This window comes from Lineus longissimus, chromosome 5 (assembly GCF_910592395.1).
Source record: "Lineus longissimus chromosome 5, tnLinLong1.2, whole genome shotgun sequence".
In the NCBI taxonomy this organism is placed as follows: domain Eukaryota; kingdom Metazoa; phylum Nemertea; class Pilidiophora; order Heteronemertea; family Lineidae; genus Lineus; species Lineus longissimus.
Genome location: NC_088312.1, coordinates 2,562,937 through 2,590,654, shown reverse-complemented (window position 1 = coordinate 2,590,654; position 27,718 = coordinate 2,562,937). Strand labels below are relative to the sequence as shown.

The 27,718-nt window shown below is 40.1% G+C and overlaps 1 protein-coding gene across 5 annotated transcripts in view; it reads right to left on the bottom strand.

Moving 5' to 3' along the window:
- LOC135488796 (single-minded homolog 2-like) overlaps positions 1 to 27,718 on the bottom strand; it is a 74,634-nt gene that overhangs the window by 19,580 nt on the left and 27,336 nt on the right. For 3 of the 5 annotated variants that reach the window (XM_064773666.1, XM_064773662.1, XM_064773665.1), the window contains exon 2: positions 13,558 to 13,739. In XM_064773666.1, the coding sequence (XP_064629736.1) occupies positions 13,558 to 13,732 (175 nt within the window). In that variant the 5' untranslated portion in view covers positions 13,733 to 13,739. The other 2 variants (XM_064773664.1, XM_064773663.1) reach the window with 2 other exon arrangements.

Below are 27,718 nucleotides of genomic sequence, written 5' to 3'. Positions count from 1 at the left end.
CTTCTCTTATCAGCGTCATCTCCTCGGCTGAGTTACCGTCATTACTGGTCCATTGTACGGACTGGCAGTGAGAGTTCGCTCTTTGTGGTAGTGTCATGAATAAGACTGGATCATGTTTCCATCACTGGTAAAAAGAGCGAAAAGGATCTATTTGATGTCCGAAGGAAATCTCTAAAAGCCAGATGGCCCGAATAGAGTTTGTACAATAATCGTTGATTTGCTGGTGTTTGGATGAAACCTACCCTAGAATTAACTGAATTACTGTTGGTGTAGGGTTGACAGGATGCGGAATCACCTGGGGTTTCTAGGTATGACGGACAGGCATAATTACACTCTAGATAAGTATAGACCAGAAGATAAGCCTGACGACTTGTATAGCAACGGTATATGGCTTTAAACAAGATGGTACTGCGATTCTAAGATTAATTTGCAAGACATTTTCTAGCTTAACGCTGAATGGTAGGTCCACGATGAGGCCACCCCGATTGTTTTTAAGTACTTCACGTACAGAATAAATTAATTGTGTTAAATATATCTATCAATGCACCCTGACATTTTTCACCGACGAGACTAAAATTCAAGAATTTCGCAGGTGATATACCGGTATTGCAGCAATGCTCATCTCACAATTTTGCGATTTCGAAGTGTCCGGATTTATTATTGTGTCAAAGTGCATCCTAATTCAGTAGTTGAACACTAGGTGGCATACAGAATCAACAATATATAAATGACGGAAGTGCATACCGCTGTCATCCGGCGGATGTCAATTCCAAGATGGCTTTGTCAGGGAGAAAACAAGGTGCGATCGGGGTCCACAAGATCAAAAACGCCGAAGTGAGAGTTGTAACAAAAGATATTCTTTGCTTTTGATGGTAAATATTGTAAAAGAAGGATGAGATTTGATGACATATCTAAAAGAATGGGTGAAAGGAACGAATCAACGGTGCCGATATCAGCGACATTTGGGATGTTGTTTAAATCTGCGTCCGTTTTTTTTATTCAAAAGAACGAAAGTGCGGGTGCTTTTCAGAATGTGGTTGATTTTTTCACGATTCTGGTGCTTTATCGTCCTTTTGATGGACTTCCCAATGATGGCGTCTCGCAGCTGCTGGTGGACGTGGGATGACACCTATTATTTCAATATCTAGTATTGTGTAGGTGTGTCTGGATAATTGGTGCAGACTCCACTGAAATAATATGTCCTAGGACTATAATAGCGTTCTGATTGGTTCCCTGTTCGGGAGACGCAACCATTTCTAGTCGGCAAGATGGCGGCGGTCGCGTTCCATTCACAGTGAGAAGTCTCACATTTATGGCCCATGATGACTATCACCCAAGCCGATCAAATACCAAAATTTCACCGAAATTCGATCAAACATTAATTACACGGAATATTCGCATTTGTTCTTTGTCCGAAATTACACAAATTCGTAGCAACTGGCACCTGTTTTGCCTTGGACGTGTCCCCCTTGTTTAGAACGTTAAACAATTTGACATTCGGCTGTCGTGTGTTAATTTGAGATGAACCTAAAGTTTATCTTGCTTATCTTTACAGATAACTCGGTATATACGACCAACAGATGGACCATTTCACAGAGGAAAACGCCGTCAGGAAAGCGAGAACAGAAATTTGGCAAACCGTCCAAAGGCAACGTTAAAAAAACCGTATAAAACCTTGCCTTCGCTGACCTATTTCCTGAACAGCAGTCACATTTTAACATTATATCGTCCATTTAGACACAGACGTTACGCCAATGCAAATTGGTCAATGTTATTGCTAAGTATCAAATTTGAACCTTCTTAAAAGCGCAACTCCAGAAAAGCGAATTTCACAGAATGCTGATGTGCTCGGCATGTTGCTATCATCATGAAATGCGATATAATTCAAAACTCATTATAATAAGCGCCCAAATGTGTTTTTCCCCCAAAACGTTTTTCGGCCTTGAGATGTCTTGTTTAAAACATAATTAGAATTCGAAACAGAATCACCAAATATTTATCTTAGAAACCAGCCTGATGATATCTTCTTGAAGAACATGCAGTATACGGTTGAAGAGTATTCTTGATAACCCTCAAAGCTCAAGAAACATTGTCAAATTAGGGAGGATGGTATCATACTATCTGATTGGTTGGCAGAACTACCACACTCCGATCAGGGTATATACATACACACGACCCAGTTAAGACAACCGTAAAAGACCTGAACGTATCCGCCACGTATAGAATTTACATTAATTTTGTTTATTTGTGTGTGCGTACATGTTTACGTAAGTACGAACTTCTGTCCCAGAAAGAGAAAATCTCTTGACACATTGCTTATTAATTACCTTGTGCCAAAGACAGGCCTCGAAGTTGGTCTCATTCCCTTTCCTATCTGTCCGTGATCAAGCACCCAGTTCATCCCTTCGTATCTTCGCCAGATCTCAACCGGAGATAAGGCACGCAAATTCAACTTGCAACAGTATTTTTGGCACAATATAATAATATGGTACCAGATTCTGCAAATATTGAACAATTTCCTTAAAAATGCCAACCATGACTTTCATTCGAATTTCACCATCAAACTTTGCAAAGGAAATGTGAATAGGCTTCCAACATGCCAAAAGAGCCCAAATTGGTCAAAATCTTAAAGAGATAAGTTGGTATCAGAAGTAACCAGTCTTAGCCGATCCCCAAAACCCACCCTAACAACGGTCACTCAAAAATTAAGGTGTTGTCCGAACCTTTTTCTTTGTTGATTCTTGGCGAAATATTTGTCGGAGACTTGAACTTGGGTCACGGCATTAGGGGCGGCCAGCGCCCAGCCAACCCCCGGCACTCCAAAAAAACCCGTCTTAATACAAAAGAGTCAACAAACACCAATAAAAACAATTCAAAATATCAAAGGGATGTCATTAGTGTCATCAACGTGTTTGTATGATCTTATGGCTGCACCAAGGGTATTTATATAAGGAGCAAACAGTTCCCTTTGTAGAAAGAGCCATCATGATATAGGTCCAGTCGACCTTGTCAGTACAGAAGAATGGATGAGGAGATATCATTGTTCTTGAGTTACTCGCGCATCCATCGTGTTGCTCGCACATTTACTGATGATATTGACACAGCCAAGTAATGAGTCTGACCAACCCCACAGCCGAAGCTCGCCACTCCAAAATCACGGGTAACCATTTATCAAAATCGTCTTAGAGCAATGTCCCACCATTCTACTTTTGGATTCAAGGTACGGACAACCAGGCTCCCGGTGGTTAGTATCCGGTCACCAATATCGTTCACACGAAGAAGCCAAGTGATCGGGGTCACGATGAGGTCCGGATGACTTTTTAAACAGCATACGCTAGTACTTTTCCTCATAAAACGGAGTCAGAACCACAGCTTACTGTTAAAGTCTATGCATGCAACTTGCATCAATAAGCGATTTTCTGCCAAAGAATACGTGATAACAGACCCATAGTTTTTAGTGATTGGGATATAACCAAACGCATATGTCATTCGACTTTCAAAGTGTAAAGGTGTCCACACTTGACCCAACACGCATAAACCATATTGGCAGCAAGTTTCTCAATAGTTTGATACAGCCATAAACCATCAGTCACTGTGCCCACCAATAACAGTTGGACTGTTACCTACCAACTGTGACGCTAATAATGATATCAGATATATTGTATCTTGACACCTGCGGCGTAAACATCGGTTTCATAAATGGCAACTTGAAGATTTCACAGCAAGTGCTTTGTGAGTGGCAAGTTCAATTGTTATCCACACACCTTTCCGTTGTGATATGAATGGGACAATAAAGGGTTTAATCATCAACTATTTCTTGGTAGATTTTAGTTAGTGAAAGTGAAAGACTTGCATGCATGGCAACACCTGTTGCTGTTGACATTTCTACGTTATTTTGACTTTGTTTGGTAAAGTAATGGACGTTACTAGCCACTTTTTGAGTAATAAATAAAATGTAACCAACTCGCTAAAGAAAAGGATGCCAAGGTACAATGAACGTCACTATATCAATGTCATTAAGATATTGCTTTTTTCAACGACTAAAAAATACAATGTGAAGAAGATTCGCGTACCCTCGCTGAGTTCATGTGTCACTAAAACATATGGAGTATGATGACGTGCTATAAGAAGAAAGTAGAGCGAACTTAAAATCTTCTCTCCTGCAAAGAGGAGGTCAACAGGCTTACGGCATAATCACAAAAAAACTAACAATAAGTGAGAGTAGTGACGATTCTGGGATCGTTGAAACATCATGTTGGAGCAATATTTCGTGTTTATGAGGCAGAAATATGCGATCCCCTCAAATCCCACCCCACCAGTTCTCATAATTGTAAATGGCGGATACAGTCAACCATCTATTACAGCCGCTCGATCAGGCACGACTGATCAAAATAATTTCCCAGCAGGGTTGCTTCTGTGAATGGTTCTATCTGCTTGGCCCTCCTCAACACACATTCTACAACTTGTATCCTTTCACCAAGACTAGTGAACCATTCATTAAGTAATACCAACCTGAGAAGAACCAATGCATTCGTACAAAAAGTTACAAAACCGTAAGGTTTAGCACTGTTACATTCGATCAAGCGAATGTAGTGATCTCTCTCTAGTGACATTCATTCCAACTTTGTTAATCATGGCTGTGTGTTACAGCACAAAACATACATATTCTTTAGTTCAATTAAAGTGGAAGTCTTCCGAACATGATTCCAACTCTTGTTGATTGAAAATACTAATACATTTACAGAAGACCATGCACCTTTGAATCGGTCTTGCCATCTCAAACTATCATTTAAGCAATTTTCCAATCGGCGGTTTGACGGCGTACGATGACTAGGTGTTCAGTGTGAAAGTCACGTACGTTCGCTACTGTCTCATTTGCATTGTTAGATTCAGTATGAAACGTGTCATAATGATGTCTTGAGTGGGAAGAATGCTGCCATGATACTACACGCAGAGATCTCGTAGTGTATAGAGCTGCTTGTGATATGGGGATATGTTGAACGAAATTATGTATGTGATAGCTTGCACACATAGTGTACAGTCATGTCAGTGTATGTATTGCGACTTCATGTCCATGACAAATACGGCGGATAAAAATTGAGGAAGGCTTGTAACGCGTTCAGTGGCCTTCTTCTGCGTGCTCCAACAACCTGTGGACGCAATTTGATTTGTCATTATGATATTATTGACATATATCTCCTTAATTTCGGAAATCAATCTACCAACAACAAATCTGCTTCAGTGTGCATTGTTTCAGTAATAACTTGTCAGCGCAGCTCCGTGCATTTTCACGTTATGTATGGGTGTGCATTGTTAATGGCCAAATGCCTTTTTCATTCTCTGTCGCCTTCCACAGTATACAAGCCTGCTCAATCAGTATACTGATTACAAAATAGAGAATGATAAAGACTAAAGACGAACGCTATTGTAATCAAATTTGATAGCATCGTCGCTTTGGTGACTTATTTGTATCGAATGTTTTCTAACTGATACTGAAGTGATAAATTCTAAAACGTCAAAGGGTCTATTAATCCGATTGTTACCTTTTGACGTGCCGGGTTGGGAAATATAGAGGTTTGCTCACGCAACGAAGCTACGACCTCATGCCATCGTCATAAAACGAGAACGGAAACGTCACTTTCATTGTAACTCGATATGATGGGAAAGATCTATCGCCGATCAGAAAAACATGGGCGCCATATTGTATTTGTTAAGTTTGGATTTAATTTTGACGATAGGCCTATCAGTTGAGCAGCGTGTCAAAGCTCCATTGTCTGCCCGTCAAAAGCCTAAGAAAAAATAATAAACTAATTAGTCGGATTGCATCTTAATTAAATGCACGCATAAGTGATTTTGATAATTTTAATGTATTGCTTATCATTTGATGCGGATATTGAAGCAAGTTTAGTTTCTTTTTAAGCCTATGCAGGAGAATGAATCGTGACTATGAAATAGCATGATTATCGGTTGCGTGTGTGGCAAGAAAATCAAACGTGGTCGATTCAGGTTTTTGCATAATTTTGTAGGCAGAAACCTTGGTGATCGTGCTCACATGCAAAGGCGAATCAAATCAAAGCCATAAAGAGCGTATATTAAAAAGATATTTTGCTTCCACACGCGCGTGATCGTGTTGTATCGCGGAATCTTCAGTGAGAGCTCCGCAGAGGACGCGGCTTCGCGAGATGCGCTGATCCAGTCGTAACTCGCTCATTGGCACGCATCGGGTTCTGTCATTAAGGCATGAGATAATGTTTTATTCTTTTTGGCGGACATATCTTTGGATCTTTGCGACCAGGCTATGATATATGTGGCAAATTAGTCGGCCTAATCGAACGCTCTAAACGGCGAGATACGCCTTAACTATTCAGAACGATCACATTCACATCCGCCCCGAGCCGTTCGCGGTCGGATCTAGTAAAAAAACGTAATCTTTGATACGCGGTCTTACAACTTGTAACCACAAGAAGCTATTATTCCCACCTGTGAACCATTCTTTCATCATATTTTTATCGAACTTGGTTGTTAGCAAAGTGTCATTATTACAACTGGACTGTATTAATTGATGCCTTTGTCTTACGTATTGTGATATAGCGTAAGGTTACCACTTGATACTACGAGTTATCTCTTGTGTAGCCAGCTTTTGAAAGCTCTTCGTTACAGGACGTTATCCGTTATTCTAATCTTGCTTTCAATTACAAAATTTGATTCGAATCGTTTGAGTTGTACCCTGGGTATTTTCTGACAGCTTTTGCATCTGGTATCATAGTAAGCAAATCCTGTTGAAACCTCCATCATTCAAAGCGCCTTGCAAACTAGCCTGTAACAGTCATTTATGGTTTACTCAGATAACCCCCAGAGTATTTGTCCGAAGCTTCACTTTCTGAAGATGTTTTCATCTTGGGACAGTTTAATATGATGATGGGTTTGTGATTACTGTTCGGCCATTGAGGCCGCCATTACTAGGATATGGCGGCCAGGATTTCTATTGATCTGTTACTCAAACTCGACCCAGAGGACCGCCGAACTAATCAACTGATCTGGAGAAGACCGGCGACCATTTGTCATTGGGATGATGATTTTCCTTAGCTTGAATCATGGTGTTATCAGTGAATTGATACTGAGTGGTGCTCCTATGTGCTTCGAATCATGAAATCCTGTGTGGAAACACCGAGTCTTTAGATCCGACGCGACAGATATTTGGAGGTTGTTTACCATTGCTCATTTCTCAATGTTGTACAAGTGCATTTCAATGCACAGCGTCGTGCTACTCGAGAAAAGGATCCTAAAAACATCGTGCTCAAAAGCTATTCAAGATATCTGCATTACTTCAAGCAAAAATGTGGCACGTTTATTTTCTCTTTAACCCTTCAGTACATGTACCTGTGCTTTATTCAATGTTGAGCATCACTGACTCAGATGTGTTCTTTTCAGACACTGACTTGTATCTTGAGAAAATTCATTCAGCCGGTTAGGGTTAACTCAACACCTGTATTCAACATCGTGGTTAATTATATCAAATCGACTCGTTAGTGAATCGTTAATTAGTCGAATCGAGTTGAATGCTCTCCTTAAAAGAAGCGCGATTTGCTCAGCATTGATAACTCGGATCCTTGGAAAGTCATCGTTAACAAATTAACCAGCGCAGAATTCATTCATTGAATTTGATACCAATGTGTTTCATTTTTAGCTGGCCGCAGTTCTCTGTGCAGAGATTTCACTAACTGATGGAAAGTACACTGAAGCGCTTGTAAAGATGGGATGAAAGAAACCTCAAAAGCAACCAAATTTCTCAAGAGCGATCAGCGTTCCTAACAAGGTGATCCAGACCTTTCTATTGAGATGATTTCGAATGATTTCTTAACATTTTCATGAGTGGCTGAGGATAATCCCTTCACCATCTAGAGATACTCTTGCTGAATGGCGAGCTTACATAGCCAGGGAAAGGCTCGAGAGCGTTTGATGTAGTCAAGAGTGGGATAATGACGCGGCCACAATGAAAACGCAGAAGCCTGGGGGTCAGTCATAATGTGCAACCATCTTATACGCTAGCCTCGCCGTTCAAAGACATAGCCTGCGGATAATTATAACGGAAAGTTAATTGGTATTTTCCGGCAGGGTTTTTGTTTCTGAAATTGGCTTCATTTGGGTGGGCAGCTTCCTAGACAAAGCGTCGCATAGGGAGCGCGAAATCTTCACGAAATGCAACAAGTCGTGGACGTGTGTTCCATTGTCGTTGGCGCTGTTCCCGCAGAAATAATGTCAATCATGGCGAAATCCTTCCCCGGACTCTGAAAGGAGTCGCAGCATGGCTTAACGAGGAAGGCTGGTGTAATCACCGCGCGTGGCTGCTTCCCGCAAGCCTCATCACGCCATTACCCCCGTCTCTCCACAGCGTCTAATTTCAACCTCGATTACTCGAGCATAATTCAGGAATCTTCCAGCGAACGCTTCAGTGTTGCTAATCAGTCATGTGAGATGTGGATGGGCGGGACCAAGTGAGATATTAGTTATATTCAAGCGATCAGGCTCGTATGTCTCATAGACCAAAAACCAATATTTATGAAAAGAAAACACATTTTCTAACGCTTGATGCGTTCTCTGTCCGAACTGATTAAAGACGTTGAGACTCGACTCGCTAATGATTGGATAATCTTTCGCCGTGGCTCGTTGCTCTCGGGTCCATTCCTCCGCAAGCAAGATGGTAAGAGATGCCAAATGGGATCTTCGAAATACGAATTATTACGGACTAATACCAGCTAACAGACATCGTAGCTAGCTGAGATCCGTCACATTGGTTGACATAGCACCAGAAATTTGCTCCTGCAGATGAGGGCTAGGCTATTCATTCCGGCGACTTATAACAATATGCTAGACAGTGAAATGAGAACTTTTATAGCAGGAAAGAATACGCCAATACGGCAAATTTTACTCTACTCGACACGAGAATGTCACCAAAGAATGTCGCCAATCTATATAGAGTGCCGAGTATACTTTACGATTAATTAAAACAAACTGGTTGGATAAAGTAACTATCCCGATTGACTTCAAACTAAATAGAACACATGTGTGGTTAATGGAGAAAAAAGGAAGCAAAATGTCATATTCGCAAGTGTCCAAACTATTCAAACTGTTCAATATGAATTCGCCAGTATCCAAGCTATCTGGCATGTTATTCAACAATCATGTATGTGTCAGCGCTTGAGTGTCAGAGTTACATGTAGGAATGCCAAAAAAATAAGATATGAACGTCAACACAATTTGCCAACTTGACAGTCATTTGCCTGATGGGTAAAATTGGAGTTGACACAAACAGAGAAATTGCCTTATTTCTATTTGTCATCATTACTGCTTAACGTATTTATGTGTGCAATCTTGCCATTGCCTGCACCACATTCTGTGGTCGTCTAAAACATTCACACCATAACTTGTGTTAACATCATGAATGCCTAATCAAATGGTTGAAGTATGTCAACTGATTGATGTACAATAGATGTCAAATATATATACTAGTATGTACGTCTCGTACATCAAACAGTTGATGTCTCTTGGGTTTTTTTCTTCCCTATCATTTTGTTTTGATTTTACAGCATAAACCTCCATGTATGGCCTGAAATAGTTAACTATCACATTACGAAGTAGAACAGATCCATTTCATATTGCATGTCATCGCCGGATGCTATTACCTCGAGAAAATATTATATGATTACAACTGTTTGCCGTGGCCGCTCAGGCCATCTCATTTCTTTCAGATATTCCAACAATCTTAAATACATTTCATCCTAACTTGCCAAATGAATCTGTGCATCTGTGTAGAAATGCATTGATATCTCAGCTCAATTTAAAAGGAAATCACCTCATAAACAATTTCACCCATCTTGGAGGAATCCAACAATACGTTCGGGAATGATATGTCCTACTGCCTTGTTATAGTTAAGGTGGTTCACCATTTCTTCTCATTGCTATCAGGTCTGTGTACATTGGTGCCCAGTCGCAGTCCATACAGCTGTGTCCATAATAAGGTTAACCTCGGACCGGAGCATATCCACCCTCCATTCTTCGAGTTAAAGTGAACATCGTTACTCATCGTTGCTCAAGAAGCAATATCTTGGTGCACAGAAATTGTTCATGGCCCAAGAGGGGAAACGAGCGAGATTTAAATATGATTCACTTTTTTAAATAAATGGTGAACCGATTTTGTTGTCATTAGTTTTGATTCTTATTTCACACAAATGTCGCCTCAACAATCCCAATCCGCATACAATCACTTGACGAAAACATTAAAATTATATCGCCACATCAACCACTGTGACCAATGGTACACTAGATGAAATACAGACAGGATGAGTCCATTCATTGTGTTATGTGGTATGTAGGGGAAACAAGTGCACGTATTCAAGCGGCAGAGGTATAACCAGGAGGAGTCCATTCATTATGTTATTTGGTATGTAGGGGTAGGAAGTGCACATATTCATACGGCAGAGGTATAACCTTATTGAGGGTGGTCATTTCCATGCTCGAGTGGATCGCTCAACCTTAACAACAAAGAGGCAAGTTAAATGAACTCGTCTTTCCTGTATAAACCAGTGTACCGTTGTGCACCGTGTCAACGATGCCGCAGTCACCTCGTTCTGATCCGATTACAAGCACTCGGTTTCTACATCAAAATCTCTACCAATATACCTTCAGTTCCCTAAACCAACTCGCTCTCAGACAGAACATAATCAAATCTGCCCTCATAACATTCGAAACATTTATTTTGGAAGTGCTTCCCGGTGGAATAATGGTTCCTTTTTACAAGAAATTATGTTTGTTTTTGCCAAGTCGGTGTAAACATGGAATAGTGCTGAGTTAACATGTGTAAACACGGTAGTTTTTAACGCTGATGTAGACATTGTTAAACCAATGTATATCAATCAAAATCGCATTTTTTTCCAAATAGCTTTACTATTGGATCATGGCACATATGCTATCATTTCATTATACATGCACAGTGCGTGCAAGTTTATATGCTAGAATATGTGGGGCCTTTTTAGCCTAAATAAATGGAAAATGATAACGGAGAAATCTAGTTCGATGTTATAATCAAGCAAATTCTCTTTTTCACACTCTAACTCAACTATCACATCACAAGATGAGAAGCAGATTGATTTTGATGTTCAGTTTTCACACAGAATAAACAAATACAAACAATATATACTGCTCAACGCTTGAACTAGTGAGTCCATTGCAGTGCCAGTTCATTTCCCAGAACTGATCAATACACTGTAGCAATGTACAGTGCAACGTGCAGTACATCAACACACAGGAACCAAAGAAAGCATTACAGCGTGCTCAAAGATAGTATAACTGGCGGCATTACTCCTCATTATCGTTCAAGTTGTTCCAATTGGCTTGTCAGAGCCAAGACATCTCGCAGAGCATCGCGCCAGATCCCGCACAGATCTGCAGTAATTGTGCATTTCAAGCTAATTGGTCCAGAAGTGGCGCACAAGCCGGATTCATGATTCAAGATGGCCGTCGGGCATTTCAAGGTTTGACAGTGTTTGTCGCATTGTTCCAATTATATTGACGCGCTAGAAGTACACCTTCACTGCTAATACCTTTGTGACTGCAGTGAGTGAGGCGTTTGATAATGCTCAATTACATCTGTACTTATGATTTGAAGTGCATCTTCACCAGTCGTACCAGTAGTAAATCGTCAGCATCACTTAGGATGATGATGCAGCAGTCTATCAGTTGGTTTTCTCATTACAGGATAGTAGGATACATTTTTGACAACTTAAGTAACAAGAGACTTAAGCAACAACAGGAGCCCAAACTATTCACATCGAGGAAAAAACACAGCAGCTATTACGGTATTACACACCGATAAAAGCCACTGCTTAATCACAGGATGATATTTCAGCCCGGTCCCAACCCACGGCGAATGGTCCAACTGCGGGTAAATCGACCGATGTCATATTTGCCAAAGAATTCTCTAAAGTTGCGATCGCGCTGCTTTACACTTTGTAAAACAGTAATGAGTAAATAAGGTAAACCAATAGTTGCAGCTGACGGTTCACGGCGGTGGGATGGTGGTACAAGGTGCATGTGTGACATTTAGAAAGTAAAACTGCTTTAATTTTGGATCGGTTTGTCTTTGAACCATCAGATGAAGAGAGCAAATGCGTGAAACTATATTTTTGGAATTGTATAACTTGTAAGCATATGCAACCAAAATACACAAAGGAAAGAAGAAAGCTGTACTGACGGAGAGTCAAACCCTGAGACATATTCCTGAAAGCTTATCTTGATTGGTCCATGGGAGGTTCATTGGAAGTAATGGAAAGGTGGTCATTCATATTGTCAGTCACATGGAGAGACCAGCAGTACTGCTGAAGTTACTGTTATAAAATGATGTACATGTGTGTACCACTCTTTGAACGAATCCAAGGCAACGAATTATTGGGCTAATCGAGCTATTTCGATTCAAAACTGTTCAATATCTACTCTATGCGGTAGATTCTACATAAATGATTGAGAATGATACCTGGTAGTCTCGTTTGTCTTTTCGTCAAATCGTTTATTATTCATGAACATCACAGATCAACACTCCCTCAAACAATGTCGTGAAGATTTTGCAATAATTACAGTAACCCAATAGATAAGGACTTTTTTTCAATTGCCCTCAAGACGTGATAATTCATAATTAATAAAGTACTAAGTACGCCTGATAAGTGTTTATTAAGAAGTGATATTTGCTTAGCGGTTGAGTTTAATTACTTCAATATTACAACAGTGGCTACTGGAAGCTGATAACAAAGTTTGCTATGCTGTCGAGAGCGGTTTAGAAGGAGATATGTTTTGGGTGTCGAGTGCTAAGCGATCCCGTCGAGGTGGTTATCTGTAGAGGTTGAAAGCATAATGGGAATTTGATTAAGAGGAATTAATTAAGAGGTAAAGTACCTAATGAGTTTTCATGTCATGACGTTCATGTTTTAGAAGAGCGCTAGCGGCTTAGAAAACGGAAACGAGTTGTTGGCTTAAAATTGTTTAAAACATGCACGATGCATATCATTATCAGTACATTTGACGTATTGGTTTGTATTGTTTTGATATCGATAAATACTGACGAAAAAACGCAATTTTGTCAGCTTTTTCAAGTCAACTTTAAACAAAATCCTAAAACGAGCTTTAAATTTCGTTACCTATGCTTAGGAGCAACAACGACGAAAAAGAAAATACATTGACAAGGTCGTATTCTAGAGTTACACTGACTGCTGCGGGAGGGCAAGATTAGCGGCGGTGATGACACCACCTTTCTATTTTAGTTTTTCATTTTTTCCTTTAAAGTTGGTTTATAATTACTCTTGGAGGGGGAGGGGGCATCTTGTTCTCTTTAAATACGGCCTTGGTTGTCTAACGCGATCAGTAATGTTGCCCAACCTAATTTCATACCCAAAGAATACAATGATCAGACGGGCGTCACATGTCAAGCCACAGCCTGCCAAGATGGCGAATGGCCGTCGATAACCCAGCGTGAAACATGGCGGCGGAAATTATTTCAAAGCGCCCTACCTTCCGGGAAGACTGCCCTCATCTTGAGGTAACTGGTAGACAGTCGGATGATTGAGGCCTTGTCGAGTTGGCTCGTGATCGCCGCAGGCAGAGGAAGCAGCTTGGCCAGTTCGTAAAACTCGGCATTCTCCTTCTCCCGCCGACTACGGGCTGCATTCTTGGATTTTTCCTTCATGACCTCACTGTAAAGAGAGATAGACTAACATTGAATATGTGAATGGCGTAGGTTTTGCATTAATGGTCTCACTGAAGAAAAAAATGCATTCTTGATTTTTTTTGAAATTTTCCTGCATGACCCCATATATACTGTGAAAAGAATTGGAAAGATGTTTAAATTTAAGTTGTTTGAAGAAGTCTTAATTTCAGTATACCTTCCCCTCTAATTTTTTCCATGATATTCATGGAAAATCTAGAGAGAGCAGGCCTAGCAACCGCGCAAGACACAAGCATGACGGCCGAGCTGGTATATGGTGGCCAGATATTCTAAGCGCCATCTCAAAGACACACGAAAGCTGATGAGGCAGAATTTGAGGTGACACAGTACAAAGAACGGTTCGCCCCCTTCATTGGCAAACACACTCAGCAATCAATCCATCTACAACACGTGTCCCATCTTAAATATTTGATCTGAATGTTTGATTTCATTTCAATATGATAGAAGGTGTACAAACCGAGGACATGTGATCTCGAGAGGGGGCGGTTAGAAAATAGGGGCTGAAGGGCTCACCCGTGGTCGGTGAAGGGCTGCAGGCGTTCGATGATTTCGGAAAGAGGAAGTTGAAAGATTAAGACTCTGCCTGAGAGTTTTTGCACTTACATGTACTTCAGCCATGCGACGACATTTTCATGCGACACACATGCCATAGTGATTTCCTAAATTTCATATTTGCCAATGAATAAATGAGTGACTAAAATATGACTGGAAATCGAAAACACTCACAAACAGGGAGTTCGACTGAGTTCGTCCCTGTAACCCCTGAAAAGGCCTATAAATGAATAGAGGTGGCATGTTTCAAGGACTTTTAATGGCTGATTTCAAGGTCCGATTCCAATCCTGCGAGGAGACCACGCAAGTTATGGGCCATAAACGTGATAACGAACGATGATAAGTTTATTTCTCACGAAGAATATGATTTATTCGAAGCATAAAGATAACCAAGTAAAATAAATCAACGCCTTCGGACACGCTCTCAACCACCACCACATCTAGATCGAACTACGAAATACATGTATCTCAAGACCTTACAGCCAATAATGACACGGGAAATTAAAATGATTGGAAATAGCTGTTCAAAACACCAGTCTAATCCTAGTACATCATGCAAGCAAACGTTCTTTACCAATGGTATTTCTCCATCAACGTCATATGGTTTCATATTACATCATCGTATCGGATCCGAGAAGAGTCATCGGCCAGTACGATCTTAGCGAAGTCGTATCGGGTAGTTCAAATGCATGCTTTCAATATCAGTCTAAGATCGGTAGCATTCCCACCTGAACAGAATCTATATGTTATCGCCATCAATGGCTGCCAATCAATGCAACCACTCAGCATATTATTTGGGACCATATGTTATTGAGACACTATTCCAAATTTCTTAACAATCATATTTTTGGAATACCGTTATATAACGGTAGTCGTTTTCAAGAGAACTTATATAACACACGACTACTTTTGCCAGCCCTTTCCACCAAGTCAGTTCTGACATAACCAGGGAGTTGTAAGAGGATTACCAGACTTAACACAAAGCAACCTTTCATCTGCTTCTGTCGACCATCCATTGCTTTTGTTCGCACGGCTACCATTTGAAATGTTTCTTCCTTACCATTCGCAATACCCATGTGGTTGTCATCAAGACTTTACACCGCACTCCCCCTCCCCTACACACTCCACCCGCGCGAACACTCAAGTCAGGCCTGACATTACACAGAGACTATTGCTTTTTTGCACGACCGCCATCTCGGAGTGTTTCTTCCTCGCCACTGGTAGAGTTGTCATCAAGGATTTACATTGTACACGGCCACTTTCCTTCTGTTTGAACAGCCTATTGGTTTTCAATAACACTGTGTTTAAAGTTGACTTTATTTCTTTGTCTTTCCCGATCGATCACCCATGTTGCTTAGTCTCTTATGTTATAATCTTAGCGGAGAAAGAGCAGTGGATGGAGGTTGGATTGCCAGATATACACGTGATATATTAGCTCAGTTTAGGACGGTCAGTTAGTAAGTGCGACTGGGGCCGGACTGGACCAAAAATCAGATGGTCCTCAGTTCGATTCTCACATTCTCTTCACCACTTCAATTATCTATGTTGCCAAGTCGCTAATGTTATAATCTCAGCTGAGAAAGAGAAGCGGGTGAATGCAATAGCAGTTACAGTTACACGTGATAGCTCTGTACAGTTAGGACGGTCAATTGGCGCGCCTTGGCTTAGTATCATGTGGTCCTGTGTTCGACTCAACCTGATCTGCTACACTTATCACATTGCATATACAGGGCTATTCGAACCATCACACTTTCTGGCGCATAGACGTACACTTGGGCTATACAATAAAGAGGAATAACAAACCTTCTCTATCCCCAGCTCGAACCATAAGATATTTTTGAAAAATTCAGAGAGGTTACAAGAAGGTATCCAATAAAACATGAAGACATGCAACACAAATATCAAATTGTTCCTTGGTCAGCTACTGGGAAAGTTTCAGGTAAAAGTGCTTCTCTGCTTTCGAAATCTAAACTATCGTGGCCCATAAAAGCTATCCCAGTGTAGAGGACAATTACCGGGCACAGGATGCCTTTTAGAAGGAAAATCATTTCACTCTATCAATATTTACAGTCTGGTGTCTTTTTGCCAAATCTGGCCAACTTCTGATGAAGGATTACAAAGCAATGACCGATATTTTTGTCACATTGTGCGGCTGTATCACTGGCAAACATGGTGATGGTTGGGTACCTTTGGTCTGATTCCGTTGAATGTGAAAGTTGAAAAGGCGTTGCCCAGTATGTAAGGTAATGGCCAGACCCTGGATGGTGCCCAGTAGGGTAAATCCGTTATGTAATTCGACTATGGGCAGATTTGAGTGCGTCTGCCAGCAGTGAATCTCTGTAATTGAGCGAAGCAGATGTTGGGTTTGTGTTTGATAGTCTTCAGTACAGATTTGGGCTTAACGTTCGTCATGGCTTTTTACAATGAATCGATTACATATATAATTCCACTTGGCAAATTTTTACAATGAATCGATTACATATATAATTCCACTTGGAATCTTTTTACAATGAATCGATTACATATATAATTCCACTTGGAATCTTTTTACAATGAATCGATTACATATATAATTCCAATTGGCAAATTTTTACAATGAATCGATTACATATATAATTCCAATTGGCAAATTTTTACAATGAATCGATTACATATATAATTCCACTTGGCAAATTTTTACAATGAATCGATTACATATATAATTCCACTTAGCAAATTTTTACAATGAATCGATTAGATTTAAAAATTCCACTTGGGAAATCTCTACAAGTAATCAATAACATAAATACATGTACATGTAATCTCCACTTGGCAAATTTTACAATGAATCGATTACATACATAACTCTACTTGGCAAATATTGGGCTTTTATGTACATGTATGTACCAAGGTGAATTGCTCACAAGGAGTCTTGTAGTTTATTCTGCCACGCATATTTGGTCTTCAGGCTACACGTGCGTCACCCGCTTACAATATAACACATCATCCTATGTAATTGCGCTACCCACACGGTTTTAAAAACGTGGGGAATCATGGTTATTTCTGATGTGTATATGCGTTCTCATTTTCTAAATGTTTAGAAGACGGTGCCCCCCCCCGCGCTCTTAAACAATGTGTATTTGCATGATGTTCTTTGTTTTAGAATAAAGGGTTAACTATCCGGAATGGTTAATGATTATTCTCCATAAATTAGCCAGTAGGGAGCATATATTGCAGTTTGTCGATTATTCCGGAAAGAAATATTATGTGTGGTTTTCCTGTGGTCGATCGACAATAGAGGAAGTTTTGGCTATAAAATGATAAAGGTTGCTGTTCAGTATTTACATCAGCCATGTTAGATACTGTCTTGTATAACATAGCAACATGTTGTATACTTACACAGAAGAAACTGTAAAATGTAAGGCAATACGGTACAATGAGACTGAGGTTGACTAGACATGAAAAATAAAAATCTGGACTCCGTAAATTATCAATGAGCAAACCTCAATGAGCAAGTTGATAACTGTCATATATCTGCGATGTCATCAGTCCGCCTTCTGTCACAGTTCGCAAAACCATTCGTAAGGCTATTTTCATTAGACTATAAACGTTTCATCAAATCCCAAATGAATATAGCAGTTAAAATTACGAATGTTTTTATGTTTTTATGTCATATGTCAAAAGTCAATGGTTCATTCATACATTGATTTATAACGAATGGTATATTGGCGCCTCCCCGTCAAATGACGAAATCTGAACGGATGGAAGACGCCGTCCGAAGCAGCCGTATCGGCGACTATCTGATTATCTGTTGTAAAATCATGCAATGTCTTTGTAAGTCATCGTTAAGGTACGCAAATTAGCAATAAACGTTGAAAAAAGTTAATGTCAGATCAACTAAGACTTCTATAATGTACACCACCCACGGACCTTTAAAACAATCAAAGATGGTTTGGGAAACATCAGATTAAACCTGCTTGGGTGCAAACGTGTCGAACTTGTTACTCGCCTCTACGTTGCAAAATATACATTTGTAATGTAGCTTTAAAATAATCGATATGAAGAAAACGAGGAAAAAAACTCCACATCATTCTCACCAATGTATCTGGCCGCAATTTTGGAAATATTTTGGGAGTTTTTTTTTCAAAACCAGAAGCATATCAATCTTTTCTGCTTCATCTACAGCTAGTACACATGTAGATGCATTAAGGATTCAACATATATCACTCACTTCTCTATCAATTTAAGTACGGGTCAAATAAGTATCTTACTGCTTTATGACAATGCAAAAAATGGGGAAGTCACTGACAAAACTTGAACTCAAGCTCACGTAAATCATCAGAAAAAAAGAAAAAAAGCTAAACATGAGCACTACTGAACATGAGTGCACCAATAAATGAACTATCCTTGTTGGCTAACTTATCTCTATTATATCATGCGTGATTGCTGTTGATATTTTCAGTTTGATATATCATACGGATAGATAATTTAGATTCAGTTTTCCTTGTGAAGAGCCGTCCTTCAGAACAATGTCAGAGGCGTCTCTTTTGTCAATGAGCTGGGTTTTGAAGACGTCTATATGCTCCGATCTCTGATTGGAGAAGGGCGAAAAATACTCTTATCGTGTGATTTCAGATTCGACAAGTATGAAATTCCTTTATATCAGCGCACTTCAGCGCACTGTCATGCTTTTGATAATTATACCACTGAAGATTCGCTAAGATATCTGATAAAAATTCATCGTCTTGCCTTGACTTGCCAATATAACTTATCCAAGCCCTTGACCTACATAATATTTTATCCAAATTTAACTGTTGGATTTAGAAATGATGATCTCTACTTCGTTGGTTTTCGCTTTCGCTTGGTTACAAGTCTTGTACTTTTTGTTCAAAGTCCAGAAAGCCTGTTGTCTCACCTGACATGAGTATCATCATCCGAGCACACGGCAACCCTGCGACCACCATCATATCATCCACTTGGGTTTATCCCCTTGAGAAGGTGTCAGCAGGCATATCAACCCACAGATAAAGATTGCCTTCGGAGCAAAGCACAGAAAACCATAAGTGAAAGCGTCCAATTGCCACACAAAGCCCAGCACAGGTGGTGGGGAAAGCCTGGCTATTTTGACGGTCTTGAGCACACATTACATTGTTAGAACTCGGCTAGACCAATGCGTACCACATCAAACGGTGTTCGTGCAAATTTACTTAGTCGCGCTCATAACTACTTTGTAGTTCCCGTCCTGTTCTGGACCACACAGCGGTTTACTGCTAAAGCTATGCATTGGTCAACAACGTCCGATTGGTATGCCATGCCTCGTGTACACCGCTCAAAGGTGGCACATAAGATTAGTTGATTGATGTTATTTCAAGTGGTTGTCGCTGATAAAATTCAATGCAAAGTGATCTCAAATGAAATTCGGGGATCGATGTTTTATCCAATTACGTTTAAAATGGTGAACATCAACTCAAGCAGCAAAGGCTCGGTCCACAAGATGCATTTTCAGCTGATAACGAAAGAATTTCCAGCAAAAATGTTCCAGCACAATGCTTTTAGTGTTCATCGGTTTACAATAGACACTTCGCAGATTCAACTGCGGCCCCCATCCTCCTACAACAGGCCTGGGTATCTTTCTTGAAATACGCTTTCTAATCAAAGTGAATGTACATGACTGTATATGTATGCTAGAAACGAGCCAAATACCTGCTATGGGAGGATGGAGTCTCCCTGACCAAGATAACACAATTTTCTGAATGTTTGCTTGGTTGATAGTGAGATGTTTGTGATGTTTGTGATGTTTGTATGCAGGATGTTTGCATAACCGGGACATCCTAATTATCTGGTTCTATGTGACGTAAAAGATCAGGATACATGATTTTAACACGACTCCGACTCGGAATCACAGTATAGTATATTAACGCATTAACTCAAAATTTCAAAACTAAATGCATGTAAGCTATCTCCAGTTTCCTCACGACATGCAAGGATGTCAGTAGCCCATATTTTGACACTCTAACGACGTACATGCATTTCAAAAGCTATCGAACAAGGACATGAGTTGTTAGAATGTAAAAAAGCTGTCAATGATGCAATCAAAATGTCATTACAAGTACTTATACCGTCATGAGTGCAATCGGCCGACAGTTCACAATGGATTACCCACTGTAAAACACGGGGCTTATACAAAATACAATGAAATTGTTCAGAGTGATGGAGCTAGCCTAAGATTAGCCGCTAATTAATGCCTCCATGCCGGCAATCATCTAATACCTTCTCCAGCATCACGCCCTTTCATTTAAAATCCAATGCCCCGGGGGCCAATTGCTGCAACATGCAACAGTCCCATTCTAACACTCGCCTACTCATTACGGAGCCATTTGACAAGGAGATTTCTTTTCATTCAAAATTATTGAGAGCAATCTAAAACAACTGAATCACTTCAAGAGTAATAATGGCCGAATTAAACCGATTATGTTCAGATTCCGAGTTGATGTCGTGAAAGGATTACAACATTCGTTTCACGACAATTGCCGTTTTTGCGCGCACGCGTAATGACTGCAAGTGGCGCCGAGAAAAATTGTAAAAAACGTAAAATTTGTAAAGCGACAGATGTCTAATCAGTAGTATTTGTATATACAAAAGATATGATAAATGGTATGAATCTGTAATGGGAATATGAATGATTGTTTTTCGTTTATTCTGTATCAAATTTTCTTTTCGACGAGAATGTAAACCCTGTAAGACCGATTTAACTATTTCTTGGTAAGACAAAATTGAAGTCATATAGAAAAATATGATAGATATTCAACTTCACTTTGCCTTAATGCGTGTAAACATGGGTTTTCTAATGATAAAGCACATGCTGAAAGGTGGAGTAAATACTTGACAATAAGCCTTTTGGGTGACCCATAATTTTCAGAGCTGTCAGTCACGGGTGGCTATACACTTCTGAATACTATCGACAAGATCGACAAGTCGATACCAAAGGCATGTTTGAGATGTTTTCAACTGAGGAATTACCTGTGACACAAAAAGGATAATCAAGAACTTAGAAGTTACATTATTTTTCCATTACATTTGTTGACAGACACGTCTTAAAGCTGAGGATACAATATACTTATAGTCAGTAGTGTGTGTTATTATATAGATTAAAAAAGTTTATTCAGTATTTGGACCGCCACATATCAAGTTACAACTTCTTTAAAAGCATGTTTTTTTGCACCAGTTCATGCAGTTAAACCTTTCAAACCCAAGTCTCAATTTTATAAATTTCCAACCTAAAGGGCATGTGTGACGTTAGCCTATACCGAGACACTTCATTTCAATTAGGCCTACAACTTTCAGTTTATTCAAGTCAGTGTTGATATTCATGATTAGTTCCCAGAAATCTGTCAAAGAAAAATTGGTGAAGTTCTGACATTCATATATATTTCAATTGAAGAATTAGGGTACTTTTTAAAAACCTTCTTTCAATGGCTTGGCGAAACAGTGTGCTCTGGTGCAACGACACAAGTGGATAGCTACGGTATTGAACAAAGTTATCAAAATCGAACCAAAATTATATGCTGTCCTTTGATATTAAGAATACATCTTCTCATCTTGCTGTTGTGTTGCGTTTGAGAAATATAACACCGTGGTGAGTCCTTCCTTTGGTTGAAAATTATGGTAAAACATTAACTTATTTTGAGAATACAGGTTATACCGAGCGCCCTTATTTGCGTAAGTACAATCACTGGCCTCGCTGCAGTTAACCAACAAGAGGTTATGCATCCCAAAAAAATGAAATGATGTATGAGAAAAGTTATTGATAGTTTTAGCGGCACAGTCAATGTACACAGTCACGTGCATACTTGTATTATTTAATTCTGTAACACAATAATATTGGTGTAACAGAAGAAAATGTCAACAAAATGTGCGAAAAAAATTATCATTGTGTCAATATCATCAAACTATTTGACATTGTAATGTCATCTTCTGTCATTGTCATCTTCAGATGTGAATATACCCCGTGTATATATGATTAGGCCGTCTTTAGCGTTGTAATGTATTGTCAACACACCCGTATGACAGTTACATCTGTTAAATTATGAAGAAAAATCGTCTACATGTCTCATCAAAATAATTTGAAGTTCAGTTAGTTACACTGGCATGACTCTCTCCCTGGAGTGTGTGTGATTTCTAATACGCATACACGTTCGCATGTCTTTTACACACCATATTTTCAAAAGTGCAGATTTCAGGCCAGAAAATGCACATTTTTGACAGATTACACCAAGTAGGGCCAACGTATTACAATCTAAAGAACACTTTCATTTTCACAAGTAGTAAGTAAATATTGGTGACACTAAATCAAAAATATGTCCATTTTAAACATTGACTCGACAGAAAGTTGATCAAAATCGGAACAGGTGGTTTAGGCAAACAATGTGGAATCAAAAATTAACGGATTAATTACTTCTTGCGTTAGATACAGCAGATGTGGGTCAGTCAAGGAGGCTTTGAATTTATTGCAATTAAAACCTGGCGTCCTGATTTTGAAAAAAACTGACAATTTGGAAAGATTCAGCCATTTTGCCATTATTTTATGTCGTGTGGTTTAGGTTATCTTGCTTAGTTTAAATGAAAAGACAACTTATAGTTCGAAATAGTTCGAATAGTTCGAAATACAAGCAATATCGTCGTAAAGTAGTTGTGACTCTATAATATAATCGGTCTGATAAAAATGGTAAAGAAAATTTTTATTTTGGTAGTGAACAGAAAAAAAATGTATACTGTTTACTAAAAAGAATAAGTTAACAAATTTATAAAAACCTCTGACAGAGCTAAGAAATATTCTCAAACAATTTAAGAGGCAGCGCCATCGACCCGTTTCAATATGATACAATTAAAATATGCAGTCCAATTTAATTCATTATAGATACTCTGAATTAATCTGTGCCCGCGAATCCGTGATACATAATCATGACAATTAACTGAATTTGGAGCAATCGACCAATGTCTTCAAAATGACGAAAAGTCACAACCACAATTACAGAACGTGTATAATTCGGTGTTTATGCCAATGAATATGTTTTCACATTATTGCCTAAAACTGAAAATCGCCCGAAAATTCCCCTGGTTACATTGAGAGCAGGTCATTAGCTTTTAAGAAGGCTACAGTGGAAGTAATGCACGTACCTTTGGTGTTCACCGGCGCATGGGTATCCCTGGGTTGTGAGAGCGTGTCTTGCGGGCCGGACTAGGAGTCAGTCAGAACACGTACTAACCTAGCCTGCTATGCTATCATTGAGCGATATTCCAAGATCAGCACGCACGCACGCTGCGAGGAGGGGATGTTTTTCCATGGCCGTCACCACCGACTTGAATAAAAGCTAGCCGCGGGAGCTACCATATCATTGGTTCATACGTAATGATCAGTCTCCGGGGGCTCTTTAAAATTCACACATAACGCGAGGAAGGAAGCATCACTCAGATGGTGGAGAGAGTGGAGTAACTTTCACCGTGGACTCACCTATAATCGGGGTCTTCCGTTATATCCCTGGCCCTACTCTCCTGGACCCGGAACCCGGCGACTCCGGAAATCAGGGAGGCAGCCCCTGACGTGGATTAGCGTATCAGGCTCACAGCATGGATTATTAAACGGCAACAGCGCCAAACACAACTTGTCTTCAACTTTGGGAGGAGCGCACAAACTTGGACTATACCGTGTATACTCTAGTATTCCTCCATTTTGTGAAATCCTTTCGTTCTAAGTCAGTCCGACCTCCGTCACCACATCCACACTTTTATTTGAGTTGTCCGAATTATTTTACTCTCTGTTTAAATTTGTATAGCGCTGTGAACTCGGATAGAAATAATAAAATGCGCGTGGCACTGCCGTACTCCGATCAATCAAACCAGATATTTTCGCCATGGCTTCGCGTTGATTGGCTGTATTCTCGCCAAAGGTCCGCACTCATTTTAATTTGATAGAACGCGCAACAGAGCAAGACACTTCACAAGCACAAAAGGGGGAGGGGACGGACAAACTGACACCGCCACAAAATAGGGACTGAAAATGGCGGTTTTATTGAACCCAACATGATATCGTCTTTGTCACAGCAATTGTCTGTAAAGAAAGCACGACCTACATGCCTCAATTGACTTTGACTTTGCAATCCGTACGCATAGATTTCTCCTCAAAGAACTTCCTTCTTCAAAAATGTAGGCAAAATCTATCCCAATGTATTGTGCACAGCTAGCACAACTGTCTTCGCCGTACAATACCCCCATCCTAAGTGTCTCTTGCATTGGCGGTGTTAAGTACACACCCGGCACTAGCGGGGATGTTTTCTTTTCATTTTGAATGAGAATATCATACGATTATTATGCTTCATTTAGCCCGTATAATCATCAAAACGAGCGTTACCTCCCAGTTTTACACGGTCCTCTATGGCGGCGCATTATGTTTAAGTGTCTGGCCTCTCAACGATGCTCTCGGACCGAGCTTAGCATGTTTACCCTCGATGATCAGCAACATTTATCTGTAAGCGACCCCGCTGCATTGTTCCCTGAACAAACTGTAAACAACTTGAGCAGACGAGAGTGATGAGAGTGTTTTTGATGTTGTTTCGTCACACTTGCATATGTCACACATTGCCTCGAGGCTGGTGACGATATAACAACATCATTATCCCACATTACATGTATTGTGTTCAGGGGTGTGCGGGCCTATTCGTGGTGGCAAAATACACTTTTCCTTCACAATTTTAGCAGTTTTTCAGTATTTCCGCTTTCAACAAAGATATCGAGCTTATCAACTGATCTCTTGACATTTCTTTGCGATTTCGCCAACTGCTACATGTACTCTATTAACCGGAAGCCGCGTGACCGCGGAGCGGTACTAAATTATTGCGTTCGCGAATAGACACCTCTGGAAACTGTTAGAAAAAACTCGATTTTCCCATGGATCAGTTTTGTAACTTTACAGTCATTCTCCAGCCCTAAGGACGTTGTCAGCATCCCACACTCATCCGTCACGGTCCTTTATTCCATCTCTTATTCCCATAGTGAAACCTATAGTTTCCTTAACAGAAGTCAAAGCACCTACATTAGCGATCTTACAGGCATTCTTATCCAACTGTAGTCTCTCAGTTGATGCCCATTCAAGCTTCATGAATTAAATGAAAATGTTGTAGTTTTGGGCACATTGTCAAAGTACAAAGTGCTGAAAAGACCGAAAGCAAGAAAATGTAATTTTTCTATTTAAATATGAAAACTTCGATTGTGTACATTGGAAGGTCTGGTCAGAGTTCATCCGGTGACCCAGATAGTGAATCTTGTCTATGCAGGATGTCAAAATTCACTGGGGCCTAACAACCCATTCAACGTCTGCGGAGAGATAAATTATTTTGATGCTGTGAAGAGGACATATAAAATTGAATGTCCTTGACGTATACTTTGGTTGGGACATCAAATCAATGTTGGGACTTAAGGTAAATTATTCATCCCTGCATTCTTGTTGTGACTTTGTCCCCAAAAGTTTGGTTTATAGGGTATCAGGAAAACACATTTTGTATGGATATATGGAGCAAAGGCATCGAACTTTATTTCAAATCATTCTGAGGAAATGATTTCAGGAGATGCAAAAACTATGTCGGTCAAGCTGATCAAAGACAGAAGTTGTGAATTTGGCAACGTCCTACCCAAATTAACAGTGTCCCTCTGATGACAAACAAATAAACTCGAGCACAATGCAAACAGAACTGGTATTCATCTAGATTTTATCGGAGGGACAGCTTTAAGCCATTGGCAATTTCTCGAAAACTGACAGTAATAATGCACCATTGTTGAAAAACCAACAAAAAATTAAAATGCAACATTTGCGGTCTCCACTTCAAATAGATCAAAACGCAGATTCCCCATATCAATTTTAAATGAAATTATAAGGAGACATTCATCTTTTCTTCAAGACAGACTAGCATCTTTGAAGATACGTTGATAATAGCCCTATAGGTTACCAGTAAGATTTTTAGTTTTTCTGCCGTAATGTGCGGCGCGTGGCTCAATTCCACCGTGATTTATCTAAAGCTACTGTGGCCATTGAGGAGAGACAAAACACCGTAGACAATTGTTGTTACAAACACTATCAGTCTCTTCTATCATCTACTGTCTTCCCTAAGGCAAGATTCCTCCTCACAATAGCGGATTCCGATCCTTGAGTAGTTAAGTTAGAGATGGGATCCGCAGACAGTTAGATACCTGGGTGCCACAGCCTGGCTGGCTCCTACTGGCCCACAAGGTCGACATAAGTCACATCGTATCAGATAGAGACGCAGAGGACAATGAGGAGTAGAGACGAGAAAGGGAGAGTCCGTAACATTTGATTCAGGCAACGGGTTTGCCGGCATGACAACTTTCGCGGGTGGGTTTTGGTAAATTTTTAACTAGGGCTGATAGCGTTCTCCGGACGGAGTGAACCTATTCAGTACACAGAGACGTTTCATAATATAAGGTTGAACTCTATGGTGTAAGGACCACCACGTCTGACAAATGTCGCGAAGCCCAATCATTCTAACCCAGCTCTCATACATGTAGTCCTAAATATCCGATACCGCGTTTGCCAGATATTTTATCAAAATTCAGATCCCGTATTTTCCCACATCGATCACGATACCCCACATAAGGTTACAAAATATCGGGCTGAAGGAACACGAAAACGGTATAAGACAGATTTGAACATCTGCAGTACCCTATCTGCCAAAGGTGGTAACACTCTGAGACTCGCCAGCATATTGCTTCACCATCTCTCATCTTATCGATCTGCCCGTAATGAGCTCTGAAACAGCCGCGTCAGTCATTGGCGGCTGGCTTCAAGTACCGCATTATCAGCTACCCCGCCCACGGAGAAGCCAGCCCAGTTCGCCAGGCATTATGATAATATTTCCCGAGAGTTTAGGCTGACGTGCCGCAAATCAAAGATATTGAATCATAGATGAGATTTTTGTTTCTTAGGCGAAGGCAGGTTCATCATATCTCTCTCGGTTTACAGCGATGTATGAAACTTTGACTATTACCATTATATGTTAAGTTGAAGCAAATGTTAAAGTAAATGTAGTCCCCATGGAGCATAAGTCCTAAAACATTGTCTGGACAGCTTCATAGGAGTAGCGATCCTATTAACCTTATTTGATAAGTCAAGGCTCGCGACAGTATACGGACGAGTGTCCATGGTTTATTGCGACTCAGTGAAGGTTTAAATGGTCGGTGAATATTTACCTGCTCACTAAATCAGCCCTTTCAACATAAGTCATGTAAAACATGGCGTAAAGCACACAACTGAGCAAACTATAGTCATGTACCCTTAAGATGGTGTCATGGACTAAGGACAAATTGTGATTATTTTTTTAAGATCATGTTTATTTTCTAAAGGAGGCA